The sequence below is a fragment of the Schistocerca gregaria genome, chromosome 5, assembly GCF_023897955.1.
Source record: "Schistocerca gregaria isolate iqSchGreg1 chromosome 5, iqSchGreg1.2, whole genome shotgun sequence".
NCBI classification, from domain to species: Eukaryota; Metazoa; Arthropoda; class Insecta; order Orthoptera; family Acrididae; genus Schistocerca; species Schistocerca gregaria.
This window is the reverse complement of record NC_064924.1, coordinates 283242608-283257011: the sequence shown is the minus strand read 5'-3', so window position 1 is coordinate 283257011 and position 14404 is coordinate 283242608. Positions and strand designations below refer to the sequence as shown.

The window sequence follows — 14404 nt, the reverse complement described above, 5'->3', positions numbered from 1 at the left end:
TGCTAACAACACACATTCTTCATTCTTCGATGTATGTCTACCTTGGGAAGCCAAGAAAAGAATAACAGCAGGTTGGTCCCCTTTGGACGAATTTGGTGCTAACGTCGTAACAGTTCAGTCTTTCGCATTTACCGCAGGCGCATCGGAGAGACACGAATGCCACACTAATCCTTTGACTATATCGGTTCTTATGTACCCACATCGGCGTCCAGCTACGTTGCATATACGCTGGAGCAGTGCCCTCAAACGGAACCAATTTGATCGCCCCGTATACTGAGCGACTATCCCGGAATCGTTACCCAGCACCAGCTGCAGAATGCCTAACTTCGAGGGGCAACAAAGATTTGATTTTCAATATTTTGCCTAAATACTGACCGATATTAAAAACTTAAAATGCTGTCATAATCTACTCATTAAGAAATGTAATCTTATGTTAATGGTTTAACAGAATTAACACTTTGCCGTCCGCAAGTCTCGTACAAATTTATTCGCTTGGCGCCGCAACGCTAATTCGGATTACTTGGCTTGTCGCCAGCCGCGTGTCACCTTTTCGTTGATGACAAGCTTCAAACACATTGACTTTTACGCGCTTTAATTTTCCGGAATCCTCGATTTTGCAGTGTCGTTCCACAAACTCGAATTTTATTTTCAAGTAACTTCTCTGCAAGTTCTACACTGTTATAATAATTATCCATGCAGAGGTGATACCACTTTCCATCAGAAGGTGTCAGTAGTTCCATCTCTGTTTTTGCTAAAGGCTATCCAGCGCCGAAATATATCTTGAATGAGGAAATATATTCCGTATTCGAATCACACAGCATCCTGATGAGTATGTCGTATTATGTAATTTTCGACGGATTGTAAACTGCAAAATTTAACCGTCCACGCCACGGTATCATTCCTTCATCAGATGAGATGTTTTGACTTAGACTAAACGTTTCTTTAAACTTTGACAAGTCGGTCGGCATTATCCGGCTTATTGTTGCTGTCTAAAAATGTAAAAATGACAATTGTCTGAATCAGTTGAGGGACGTCGTTTTGCGAAACTTCTGTTGGTCTACCTATGGATTCGTTGACCAATAGTCATCGATCCTTGCTGTTTTTACAATTCCCATAATGATAGCAAGCCCACACCATTTTCTAAGTTCGGGTTCCGTAACGTCGACAAATTTGACATTTTTTAATCCAGTTTCCTTCTATTGCAATTTTGACTCTAATACTTGTGATTTCGTTGCTAATATTTTCAAATAGATCGATCCCAATATATAATTCTACTATATCATCGACGCTCTGGGTATCTTTGGGAAATATGTTTGGACCCGGGCATCATTCAAATTTATTATTGGTCCTCGGTAAATCAAAGTCTGACCACTGTTTACTGTCTTTTTCGTCTGATTCAGTCGAATCAGTTGGCAACCGTTGGCAACCAGCCAATTTGTCCGGAACGTCAGACAATACGTCTACATCAACATCTACATTTATACTCCGCAAGCCACCCAACGGTGTGTGGCAGAGGGCACCTTACGTGCCACTGTCATTATCTCCCTGTTCTGTTCCAGTCGCGTATGGTTTGAGGAAAGAACTACTGACTGAATGCCTCCGTGCGCACTCGAATATCTCTCTAATTTTACATTCGTGATCTCCTCGGGAGTTATAAGTAGGTGGAAGCAATATATTCGATACCTCATCCAGAAACGCACCCTCTCGAAACCTGGACAGAAAGCTAACCGCGATGCAGAGCGCCTCTCTCGCAGAGTCTGCCACTTGAGTTTGCTAAACATCTCCGTAACGCTATCACGCTTACCAAATAACCCTGTGACGAAACGCGCCGCTCTTCTTTGGATCTTCTCTATCTCCTCCGTTAACCCGATCTGGTACGGATCCCACACTGATGAGCAATACTCAAGTATAGGTCGACCGAGTGTTTTGTAAGCCACCTTCTTTGTTGATGGACTACATTTTCTAAGGACTCTCCCAATGAATCTCAACCTGGTACCCGCCTTACCAACAATTAATTTTATATGATCATTCTACATCAAATCGTTCCGCACGCATACTCCCAGATATTTTACCGAAGTAACTGCTACGTCCTCGCATTCATCGTAAATAATCATATTGTCTCTTTCGTTCGCAATGATGAAAGGGTACAAGTACTTATAAAAATAAAAACCTTGCCGACGTGTGTAACTTATTGTTACTTAAGCAAATAACAACAGAATTCTAAAGATACTAAAGTGCTGTTGCCGGCGATACTCTGCTCACGACACCACTGTGGTGTGCCGGCCGGGGTGGCCGAGCGGTTCTAGGTGCTGCAGTCTGGAACCGATCGACCGCTGCGGTCGCAGGTTCGAATCTTGCCTCGGGCATGGATGTGTGTGATATCCTTAGGTTAGTTATGATTAATTAGTTCTAAGTTCTAGGCGACTGATGACCTCAGAAGTTAAGTCGCATAGTGCTCAGAACCATTTGAACCATCTTTGAACCACTGTGGTGTCGCCGGGCGTTGACCGCTATTTCGCGCACTACACCTTGTGGTGTCGCCGGACGGCATAGTGTTACGACAAGTATTACAGTCAAAAACTTTGTGTTTGTCTTGAGGCAGGCTAACCGACGGCGTGCAAATACCCCGACTTTATTCATCAAGCATTTGATAACGAGAGCACTTTGCGATTTCCAGCAAACTTTACACATAATTTCAAACCTTTTTCTTGCTTTAACGTCAAATATTTGACATTAACACATCTGTAAAGTAATCAGACGTTGAAGGCGTTTTATACATGGAATTTCGATTCATTTCTAGTCTAGATTAGCATCAGGAACGTCTTCGTCCTTTTCGTTTTTGACATTCCGATCGATTAGGCAATTGTATTGAGATGTATCTGTGTAGCCGGTTCCTGATAGAAATGACAAACTATTTTTGATTGGAAGGAATGGGGACACAAAAAAGATTTAGTCTTGTTCTGACTACTAAATTGGATGTAGGTAAGAAAACATATGTATAAATGAGGCAATTGTTACTGAGTCTAAAGCGGAAGAATTATTGCTGATTTATATAACTGATGCGGCTATTTTTATTGAAGTACCATTAAGCTGAGTCCGAATTATAGAGCATTATCAATTGCTGCCGATTACCGGAGAGCGATGAACAATCGTACCGCTGTTCATAAAAGGTAAAGTTTTTGTATACTGGTTTTGAGTGTCTTTTTACGTGTTAAATCGGATATAGTTGCCATATCAAATGTCATTCGCACCTACTCGTGGGGCATACGTCAGCAAATCACTAAAACTGGTACAAATAAGAGTACGACATGCACTGAATCGCGGTCGCTATGCAAATACGGTGTGCCACTTAACTCCGGCATCTGGAAGAACAGTGTGCGTTCTGAAGTGACAAGATAATGTTTCACACAAACAGCATGTTCCAGAGCCCTTATCAATCTGTGCTACCAAAAATCATGTGAATGAAATATTAAAAAATAAAAAAAATATAACCTTCGCTCAGTAGCATTTTTATAAGTGGAACAACGACTTTTTTTGCGCCAGAATAGAGGAGTAGTGTGATTCCGTCTCGGAGTAAGCTTGACAGCGGCGCACAGTTCAAACAGTCTCAGCTACAATTCATTAATCCCCATATTCCATGTATTTTTACACGCTAATTTATTAGCAGACCTACAAAAGATTTATACCACTGAGTTTGTCTCGTATATAAGGCGCTGCCAAATGAAAATGAGACAGATTAAAAGAAGTAAGTAAACTATTTATTATTTCAAAAGTAATCTCCATAATAATACATTTATCCCATTGTGAGACAATACTGTCAGTTTCCTCATGGAAAAATGTTTGTGGTTGCCTACGGAACGATGATTGTATCCAGGGCTCCAAATGCATGGAAATCTCATGGAGAAAGATTTAGACTGTATGAAGGACGTGTAACGGCTACCCAACGATGCTTCTGGATCGTGGTGAAGCAACCTTGGGGATATATGTGAGTGGGCATTACCCTGCAATAGAATGATGCCATCCGTCAAGATTCCTCGGCGTTTGGACTTGTTGGCACTTTTCAATTTTTGAGAAGTGTCCACATACCGCTGTGTGTGCTGACCAATCGCCCTCCTATCCGCATCCTCGGTGAGGATGACACAGCGGTCGGATGGTCCCGATGGGCCACTTGTGGCTTGAAGACGGAGTGCTCTGCCACCTACCGCTGTCAGTTAATTAAAGTGCGCCAAGTCCAAACACCCCGGAATATTGATGGACGGCATCATGCTGTTGTAGGACAACGACTGCCTATTTGTTGCCAATGTTGTTTCGTCTACGTTGCACACATTTCGCTGGGAAGCACTTACAAATCCTCCATACAGTCCCGATCGCTTCCCACGCGATTTCCAAGTTTTGGAGGCCTGATAAAGGCATTCGTAGCCGTCGATTGCTTGGCACGAAGCGGTGCACGCCAGGTTACAATCACGGTTAGCAAAAATTTTTTCATGAAGGCATGACCGTCTTGCCTCACAGTGGAATAAATTTCTTAACTGTTATAGCTACTACTTTTGAAATACTAAACAGATTACTTACTTTTTCCGTCTATCTCGTTTTCATTCGACTACCCATTGTAAATCTGCTGTTGTGATGGAAGAAATACCATATTTCTGTTATGTCTGTATCTTGGATATTACTGAGGCTGCATAAACATACACCTTGCCAGTTGGATAATAGCCATCGAATATCTTCCTACTCCTTCCCCTGCCCCCCAATCCTTCCTCTTCTCCAAGCCCATAACGAACACTGGTCTACATGGAAACCGCTAAACAGACTTCGTACTGGTGTTGGCAGGTCAAGAGTGTCTTAAATTAGGGTTCCCATAGCCCCATATAGGCTCTGCGAATGTGGCGATGGTCAAACTGCAGCCCACTTCATGATCAGTAGCACATGTCCTTTGCGATGCACGATGGATAACGTGATGTCAGCGACCCCCGCTGCTCATGACATGGCAAAATTCTGGACGAACAGTGATGTGTTTTATACGTTTTGTCATTAAGTTCCGTTATGTAATGAGCTTCGTATTTTATCATTATTTGCTTCTGATATGAACACATAAATAAAATGTATTACACAATGCTGTACACATTGTGGGTGCAACTTTTATAGTATGAAGGGGAATAGTTACTGACTGTATTCACTTGATGGTTATGAAATGGATCAATAATGTTAAGACTAGAAGAAAAGTAAAGTACCCTTAGCATAGTTGTGCAACACAAGCTTCATATGTTATCGTTATTAACTGGTATTATGATACTGTTAGGCAGTTGTGACTGTTTTAACTAAACGTATTCCAAAAGCTGCCACACAATAATGAACCAGTTAACCTTCGTACTGAGCCAAACACGCTGTGTGTGGAGAAACAGTTCGATGGAATTTCGTGGCAGATTAAAACTGTGTGCCAGACGGAGTCTTTGCAAGTCGCAGACAAGTGCTCTACCAACTGAGCTACCCAAGCATGACTCACGACGAGTTCACACAGCTTTACTTCCACCAGTACCTTCCAAACTTCACAGAAGCTGTTCTGCGGATCTTGGTGGACTGTCGCTCCTGGATGAAAGGATATTGCTGAGACATGGCTTAGCCACAGCTTGGGGGATGTTTCCAGAATGAAATTTTCAGTCTGCACCAGAGTGGGAGGTGATAAGACACTTCCTGGCAGATTAAAACTGTGCCGGCCGCGGTGGTCTCGCGGTTCTAGGCGCGCAGTCCGGAGCCGTGAGACTACTACGGTCGCAGGTTCGAATCCTGCCTCGGGCATGGATGTGTGTGATGTCCTTAGGTTAGTTAGGTTTAAGTAGTTCTAAGTTCTAGGGGACTGATGACCACAGCAGTTGAGTCCCATAGTGCTCAGAGCCATTTTTTTAGATTAAAACTGTATTCAGGACCAGAACTCGAACTCGGGACATTTGCCTTTCGCCGAAAAGTGCTCTACGAAAGGTCCACAAAAGACAAATGTCCCTTGAGACATGGTCCAGCTCATAGTTTTAACCTGGCACCAACTTTCATATCAGCGAACGCTTGGCAACAGTGTGAAAAATCCATTCCACAATTAGATAGATTTCACGGTAGTATCCGCAAACACGGGAAGGCAGATGCTCAGCTCAGTGGTTAAAATGGTTCAAATGGCTCTGAGCACTATGGACTTAACTTACGAGGTCATCAGTCCCCTAGAACTTAGAACTACTTAAACCTAACTACCCTAAGGACATCACACACATCCATGCCTGAGGCAGGATTCGAACGTGCGATCGTAGCGGTCGCGCGCCTCCAGACTGTAGCACCTAGAACCGTTTCAGCCACCCCGGCCTGCAGCTCGGTGGGTCTGCGGAATTTAGATAGACTGGAAACCCAAATGGATGAGTCGAGCCACTTCAGTCCATCTGAGTTCCCCACATATGACGAGGTTGGTCTCAGTGCGGAGCCATTTGACTCGCTGGATGGTAGGTATGTGGCGACACTCACCAGCCCGTCCACGGTGAAGACCTCCAGCGGCAGCTCTGGCAGCTCCTGGTCGCCGGCCCACTGGTACTGCTGGCTGGCGCGCTCCGGCGCCCCCTTGCGCATGTTGCGGTGGCAGCAGTAGCACACCAGGAACACCACCATGATCACGCCGCTCAGCATCGCTCTGCAACAGCCGCACAAACAACACACTCAGTACCAAAGCTCCATGTGTGGAAAGGAGATTGGGCTGGTAGGGGGGGGGGGGGGGGTGAAGGTTGTTAACGAATAAATAAGGGATATGTGTATAAAGAAAAAACTTGTAAGGATAGAAGTGTGGGAATAATCTACAATCTGCATACAAGATATGTAAACTGAAGTTGGAGGGGGGAGAAAGTAAAGGAATGCGAAGGAATAGATGACAACAGCTGCATCGGGAATTCATACGGAATCAGTGGCGATGAGTACAAATGTGTGCCAAACTGGGCGTCGAACGTGGCACCTCCTGGTTGCTAGGCAGTTCCGTTAACCACTGCGCTGTCCGGACACAGTGTTTATCGCAAATGCATGGACTATCTCGGCACTCTCTCCGGCCGACTCACACTCCCACCCAGCGCCTCATATCTGCAGCCCTCGTCCATGTTCTCCAATTTTAGATTCCCACTGGAAGTAGAACGTAATCGTGCACTCGCTGTGCAGGTTGTGGATCCATTGTCCATCGAGGCAAATCAGTTTTATGAATGCATAGTGTGTTCTTTTGTATATGTCAGAAAGAACAGACATCAAGCATTCATATATACATAAGAAATGTGATGAGGCCGGGTGTAGCAATTAGCACGGGATTATTCCCTTAGATTCAAAGTATAAGGTTCAAAAATTGTTCGAATGGCTCTGAGCACTATGGTATTTAACTTCTGAGGTCGCCGGCCCGAGTGGTGGAGCGGTTCTAGGCGCTACAGTCTGGAATCGAGCGACCACTAAGGTCGTAGGTTCAAATCCTGCCTCGATGTGTGTAACGTCCTTAGGTTAGTTAGGTTTAGGTAGTTCTAAGTTCCAGGGGACTGATGACCTCAGCAGTTAAGTCCCACAGTGCTCAGAGCCATTTGAACCATCTGAGGTCATCAGTCCCCTAGAACTTAGAAGTACTTAAACCTAACTAATCTAAAGACATCACACACTTCCATGCCCGAGGCAGGATTCGAACCTGCGACCGTACCGGTAGCGCAGTTCCAGACTGAAGCGCCAAGAACAGCTCGGCCACACCGGCTGGCAAGGTATAAGGTGTTAAGTAGAATTTTACCTATTGACTAGACTACCGGTTGGAAAGGACACTGGGGGTTTATCAGGATGGGTTTAGGAGAAATCGATCCACAATGCACTTCACGTTTTTAATGAGACAAGTGCTAGAGAAATTATATCAATACAACAAGCAACTGCATCAGTTTTACATTGATTTTAGGCAATTATACGACACCTTACACAGGAATCGGATTCTTCAAACTATGAAAAACTGTAGAATCCGGCTAAAATGGATGACCAGAACACTGAATCATAATTCAGAAGAACACAGGCATATTTATCTGACGACACTGGCCAAGCGACTTTCTCCCCTGTATAAGAATGTACATAATGGATGTACGAATATAAGTTATAGACTCGTGCTTCACAACATATGAAAGCTTGGGTCGGACATGAATCATGCTCGAGTAGCCTAAGTAGTAGTGTAGTGAGGGTGTCAGGACACTTTTGATATCAAACTGATATGCAAATTAATTAAATTGATCAATTAATCACCTACACCCCCGACCACGCCCGCCCACCCCCGCCCCCGACCACGCCCAACCCTGCATGACGACACGTGTTTTTTCAGCTGCACGTGTGCCCCAGTCCCCTCCTCCCCCTCCCCCCCCCTGCCGCCAACCTACCCTATTGGCAGGAATTTCGAATTTTGGCGGGAATTTCTCTGTCCCAGGGCTGTGGTGACATCCCTTCCCAGACCCACCTGGGAATTGACGAGAGAGTAAAAATTGGCAGTCCCCCTTTCTGAGACTCGAACCCTAGTCCTTCTGGGCAGAAAGCCTGCACCCCACTAACACAATTAAACTACCAGAGGTGCTTGGAATTGACAGAAAATTAAAAATGGCAGTGCCATTTCTGGGACTAGAAGCCTAGTGCTCTTGGATGGAGAGCCCAAGTGCACCCCCAACACATGGAAACTGTTTAAATGCAGAAGGTTAGGTTAGTGTACTTTATTTATTTTGGTCGGGAATCTGAAGCAAATATTGATCCGAATTACGTAATTAATCACAAAGATCAGGCCTAATTGCACAACTATATGCATAGTGCTACACCAGGACGCCAAAAAACGCAATACGCCGCAAAAACTGACAATACCATACAACTGCTGTTATCCTGCTGGGAAACCAGCGACAGAAACACGCAAACTCTACCCTACACCTGCAAGCTGCCAGGAAAAAGGCTGGGGTGTAAGGTAGTATCGTTATTATTTTTGGCGGGAAATATGTTCAACTGATGACATGCTGGTGTTGGACAGAGAGGAGTTTAAAAAGTGTATTTCCTGTAAGCATACAGTACCTATCGCTGTTTGATGTCACAGTTTGCTACAAATGCTTGCTCAAAAAAACATACTGCAGCCCAGGTAATTGAAACCAATACACGCCAAACCAATGCGTCACAGTTCTAATTACACTTCGAAATTGTGATGAAAAAACCAGCACTCGTAAGGAATGGGTCATAATGCAACACATGTAGTGGGGAAAATCGTCGTCCTAAAAGACTTCAGAGGTGGTGGTAGATGAACTTGCATTCTCCTCGATGTACAATGACAAATTGCCAAAAATCGAGGCCCTATGCACCCGCTCCTTCCCTCTCTCAGTTCCTCACTGGACGGGGGGAGGGAGCTACTCTGCCAACAGCCTCGCGAGACGTGCTGGCCCTGAATCGATGGTCCTTCACCGACACAAAAGCACGTATAATCAACTTAACAATAGGAGATAAAAGAACGGCTACCCAGAATGCATCTTGTTCGTCTAAAGTATAGTGATACAGCCGCCCCTAATGGATAGGGGGGTGCACCTGTGGTGACGACCTGGCACAGACTAGGCAGGTCCCCTACACTCCAATAGGCCTCTCGTTCTGCGAATGAAAACACTTTCGTTTAATGTTAACAACTCTTTCTTGCAATCTGTTAAAAGTATTTTTCGGAATGACTGGAGCCCTTTGGAACAACAGCAAAATTCCGGAGAATGGTCCAGCTGGGACCGAGGTAAAGGCACGGTCTTGTAGGGACGTCGTCCGCCGTTCTGCGCTGGAGTATTTAACGTCAACTCCAGTCCTATAGTAAACCAACTATTAAAAAAAGAAAAAAAAACATTCGTGACGATAATAAATGTCCTCTTTCCATGAATGTAGACAAAGCCCATTTTCATTTAGTTTTATGAGCAAAACCGGTATAGGTTTTTACGTTCGACTGCACTCGCATCTCATTATTTTGTGACGTCCAGTGAAGTGTGCCGCCACCAATCACATATGATCGGCTGAGACATACCCACCCTGCGTAAAATCAGGAAATAAAACTTCGACTATTTTGACTCGAAAACTATCGATCACCGCAGAATGTCCTCGTTACTTCGAAATTAAATTGATCATGAGTGTCACCTTGCATGGCGAGTAATGTTTGTTTTTGTGTGTGTTTTTTTTTTTTTTTTTTTTTTTTTTGTAGTCGGGTTACAATCATATAGGTACGAAAAGGGGGTAACTATACTTTCAATTACCTAGTTTCAACTACTTTTCAAGATCATCCGACTATCCACTTTTCACAACCGAAATACATGCCCATGTATCATTGTACATAGGAAAATAATTGTATATAGGAAATATCTTAGGAATTTTGGTAGATTAGCAAATAAGACAAGCAAATATTGTATTAATAAATCTTTATTAACTTTTGCATATACGTACAGAAAACAACTCCTTCCTTAATTTTGGTAGGTGTAGCTTTAACAGTATCCAGTTTAATTTTTAACTTATAACTTAAATTCACATCTGAATCATCTATTTCTTTCTCCAGCCAGTAATTTGACAAATACAGGGAAGGTACGTTTTCGAATTCCAGTATATATCTAATTATTTCCGGTAAGCTACCTCTTTCAGGGTTTTAACAATTAGTTCTGTTCCTTCTGGCAGTTATAGACGAGAGCATTTGGGGACTATAATTTTTCCTCTTATTTCCTAAGCTGCAAGTTCTTCTGCTGCACATTATTGCGGTATTTCGGTATAGAACTTAAAGTGTACAACATTTGCAAACGAATTGCTATTAAAGATTGTTATTCCGTTGGTTTTAAGCTCTGCAAACGGCTATTCTGTTGCTAAGTGTATGACATCGAGCTGACCACATTTCGATACAATGCATCCATCCTTTTTAAGCATCCCTAAGGAGGCATGGAGTTTGATAAACAGATTTTTCGTGTGTTCCTTAACATAGTAAACATGCTCCAGTCCGTCGTTTTCTGCCAGTATTCCAAAATAAGGCCATTTACCACTGCTCTTTACAGTAAACACCATCTTTTTGTATTCCCCAGTCGTAGCTAGATTTCATCACGTTACCTTCCATTAGGAAAGTGGGTGTATTCAGCGATTGTTATGTAATTTATAAATGATAGAGCGCAGCAACCAGTCGTCTTCTTTTTCTTTTCAGGCTTTATTACGCAGATCGAGATTTCGGCTATGGCCTAGCCATTATCAATGCATTATTTTTTAAAACTCGATCTATGTAAGTTCCCATTCATCCAGTTTAAAAAATTGTGCATTGGTAATGGCTAGGTGCTAACCGAATTCTGGATTTGCGTAATAAAACCTGAAAAAAGGGCGACTAACTGCTGTGCTCTATCATTTATAAAGTAGCTAGGTTTCTCCATACACTGTGTTTAAATCATACGTAAACCTGGCCTGCACATCTGTTGCCTTCTATGCATAGTCTAGTTTTCTTTTCTTTACTTCAGTGTCTTTCATTTCCAGTTTCCTTTTCCATGAACGTAACACATTAACTGTACTTAAATCTGTAATTTCTTTAATGGGAAATGGTTTAAGTCTGAGTGATGCATTTACTCTTTTTCTTAGTACTTGTGGAGTAACGTTGCCCATGTCAACCAGGCCCAATTCCGCAATATCTATATCGGACGGTATTGTGGAGAACAGTGTTCTAGACTGAGAAAAATAAGTTTCTCCTGCTTTAACATAACACTTCTGTATAATACTTATATTGTCTTTATTCGAGTCAGAGTTAAGAATCTCCACATAGTTTATAGATAGATAATTAAAACTGTATGCAGTCATAACATAGCTGATAAGTTTTTCTCTGTCTGGAGGATCTGGAAGACTTGCTTGTACACCTATCAATTTTCGATTATTCTTATTGCAGATTGTTATTAAACACAACGCAACAATTATTCTGTAAGCCACCCGTTCATTGACGCCACATGGAAGCAAGTGGCACAGAGTAAAGTGGAACACATTGTAAATGATGTTTATTGGTGTCTAACACATGAAAACACCCTTGCACAGGGTCGAATAGACTATCCACTCTATAGTTGTATATTGTAGCCTCCAGCGCGATAATGCCATGCTGTGTAGCCACGGAAGACCTAAAAGTTTTTAATACTCGCATGCCTGGACACTTTATAATGTCTATAATGTGGTTACCAATATCTTTGTTCATTCCTGGACTTGTGATCTGACATATAAATTTATTATATATCTTTACAGTTTTAGCTTAACCTCTTTAGACAGTCTATCGTTGTACACAAACATATAGGTACGAAAAAGGGGTCGCTATACCTTCGACTACCTACTTTCAACTGTTTTCCCGTGTCACCCAACCATCCACTGCTTAGCAAGAACACCTTATCCTGCCAAAAATCGATTAACAGTCTGTTGAAACGTGTGTGAAATCTTAAATGCTAAGGTCATCAGTCCCTAAGCTTACACACTACTTAACTTAAATTATCCTAAGGACAAACAGACACGCCCATGCCCGAGGGAGGACTCGAACCTCCGCCGGGACCAGCCGCACAGTGCATTACTGCAGCGCCTAATACCGCTCGGCTAATCCCGTGCGGCAATTAACAGTCTCCTATTTACGATAATCCATTCGCGTCTTTTGCATAATTACGGTGAAAAACAGCAAAAACTAAGATGATTCTAATTTAGCAATAGGTGTTTGTGAGACACTGCAATCCCTGTGCTTACATATGCTTGACGGATGTGCTGTTTACAGAGTTAGTGGCGGCATGACGTGTAATTTCACATGTCGGACAACTACTATACGTTTATCTGTTTCCTTGTAAGAGGTATTCCCCATTTCTAACGATCATTTTATATAGGACTGATATGGGCAATATAATTTCTGAATCGTGATCGGATGTGAACAGTGGATGCTATACATCTCTGGAGAGCTACATTGTGCATGTATCACATAGAGTCGCTGTTTTAAGAAAATAGTTTTTTCGTTTTACAGTTTGTTACTAAACTTTATGGTAGAGAAACCTACAAGAAGGATGTACATCATGCACTAGAAATATATTTCTTACATTTGAATATTAACAGCGCTGCATTCCACACGATTGATAAGTCGCAGAATCAAGCGATCTAACATTATAGCCTGTTTTAAGTGCAGTACCGTGTAGCCTTAGGAATGCGTGTGTTTATGTTCTATCTTACCAGTACCCTTCTGGTATTGATCCCAGACACTAGAATAATACTTTAAAATTGATAGCGTAGTTGATTTACGTAAAATGCTTCAAACTCCACCTTCAGGAGTTCTATCACGCATAAAAATCACCCGTTTCTTGTTCTTCTTAACCATCTCAACACTTTCAAATCTGTTTCTATACATCGATAAGGAGTACTAACCTCCTCGACGTGGATGCATCTGGAGAAATCTTGTGCACTTGGACGAGCGAGGACTCGGCAAGGTCCATTCATTCACGATACGCAGAATGTAGCGGTCTACTTCTGGTCAGGTGCAGAATAAATCTGTAACGGTTCTGCAGGGTGGACTGGTCAAAGACAGTGCGAGGGGGTGTTTCAGTCTCTAATTTTATCATAAGACTGCGAGAATGCTCTATGACTCCCATCCGCATAGAGATAGATCGTAAATTATGCACTATGCTCGAGGTGCTAGAAATATGTAGAGCACTATCTGGTATACTTTGATGGTGTGTGTTTTCTGGAATTAACAATGAATGGACGTACTGCACAGTCATCTATCTACATTCGCAATGATACTTGCGAAGTAGAGACAGGGCAGTTTAGCTATGATACTGAAACTGGGAAACATGCTGTCGCATCATTGGTCGGCGTTGAAATTGTGTAAAGTTGCAAAAATTGTTCGCACCATCAACTGTGATGCTTATTACGACGGTACATCGACGGTGTCTTTTCCATCCCATCCATCCACTGGCACGCTGTTGGTTACCACATAATGATTGGCTGGCATCGCTTGTTGAGTTGGAGAAAGAGTTTTGATGGAGGTGCAACACCCTCTGGGGATAGCTAGCACCGAAACAGTGATCTCTTACATGACTGAAATATGAGTAATCAGTTGAAATGGAATGTAGAGCTATCGTCTGGAACCGCACTGCTTCTGCGGTCGCAGGATCGAATCCTGCCTCAGGCACGGATGTGTGCGATATCCTTAGGTTAGTTAGGTTTAGGTAGTTCGGAGTCTAGGGGACTGATGACCTCAGATGTTTAGTCCCATAGTGCTTAGAGCCATTTGCAAAGCCATCATCTATTCTGTCACTGTGACAGATGAGTGTAAATATAAAGGTCGTCAATCACCTTTGGACTGCAGTTTGGAAACTCTCCACAATGCTGCCAAACTCTTCCAGTTTCCTTATGCTGTAAC

General features: G+C 42.9%; 1 protein-coding gene across 1 annotated transcript in view; it reads right to left on the bottom strand.

Annotated features, from left to right (window-relative positions):
• The window catches only part of LOC126272293 (uncharacterized), a 432354-nt gene that overhangs the window by 191694 nt on the left and 226256 nt on the right, over window positions 1-14404 (bottom strand). The window contains exon 2 of the mRNA XM_049975057.1: window positions 6502-6664. Within this exon, the coding sequence (XP_049831014.1) occupies window positions 6502-6664 (163 nt within the window). The remainder of the gene's footprint in view (window positions 1-6501; window positions 6665-14404) is intronic.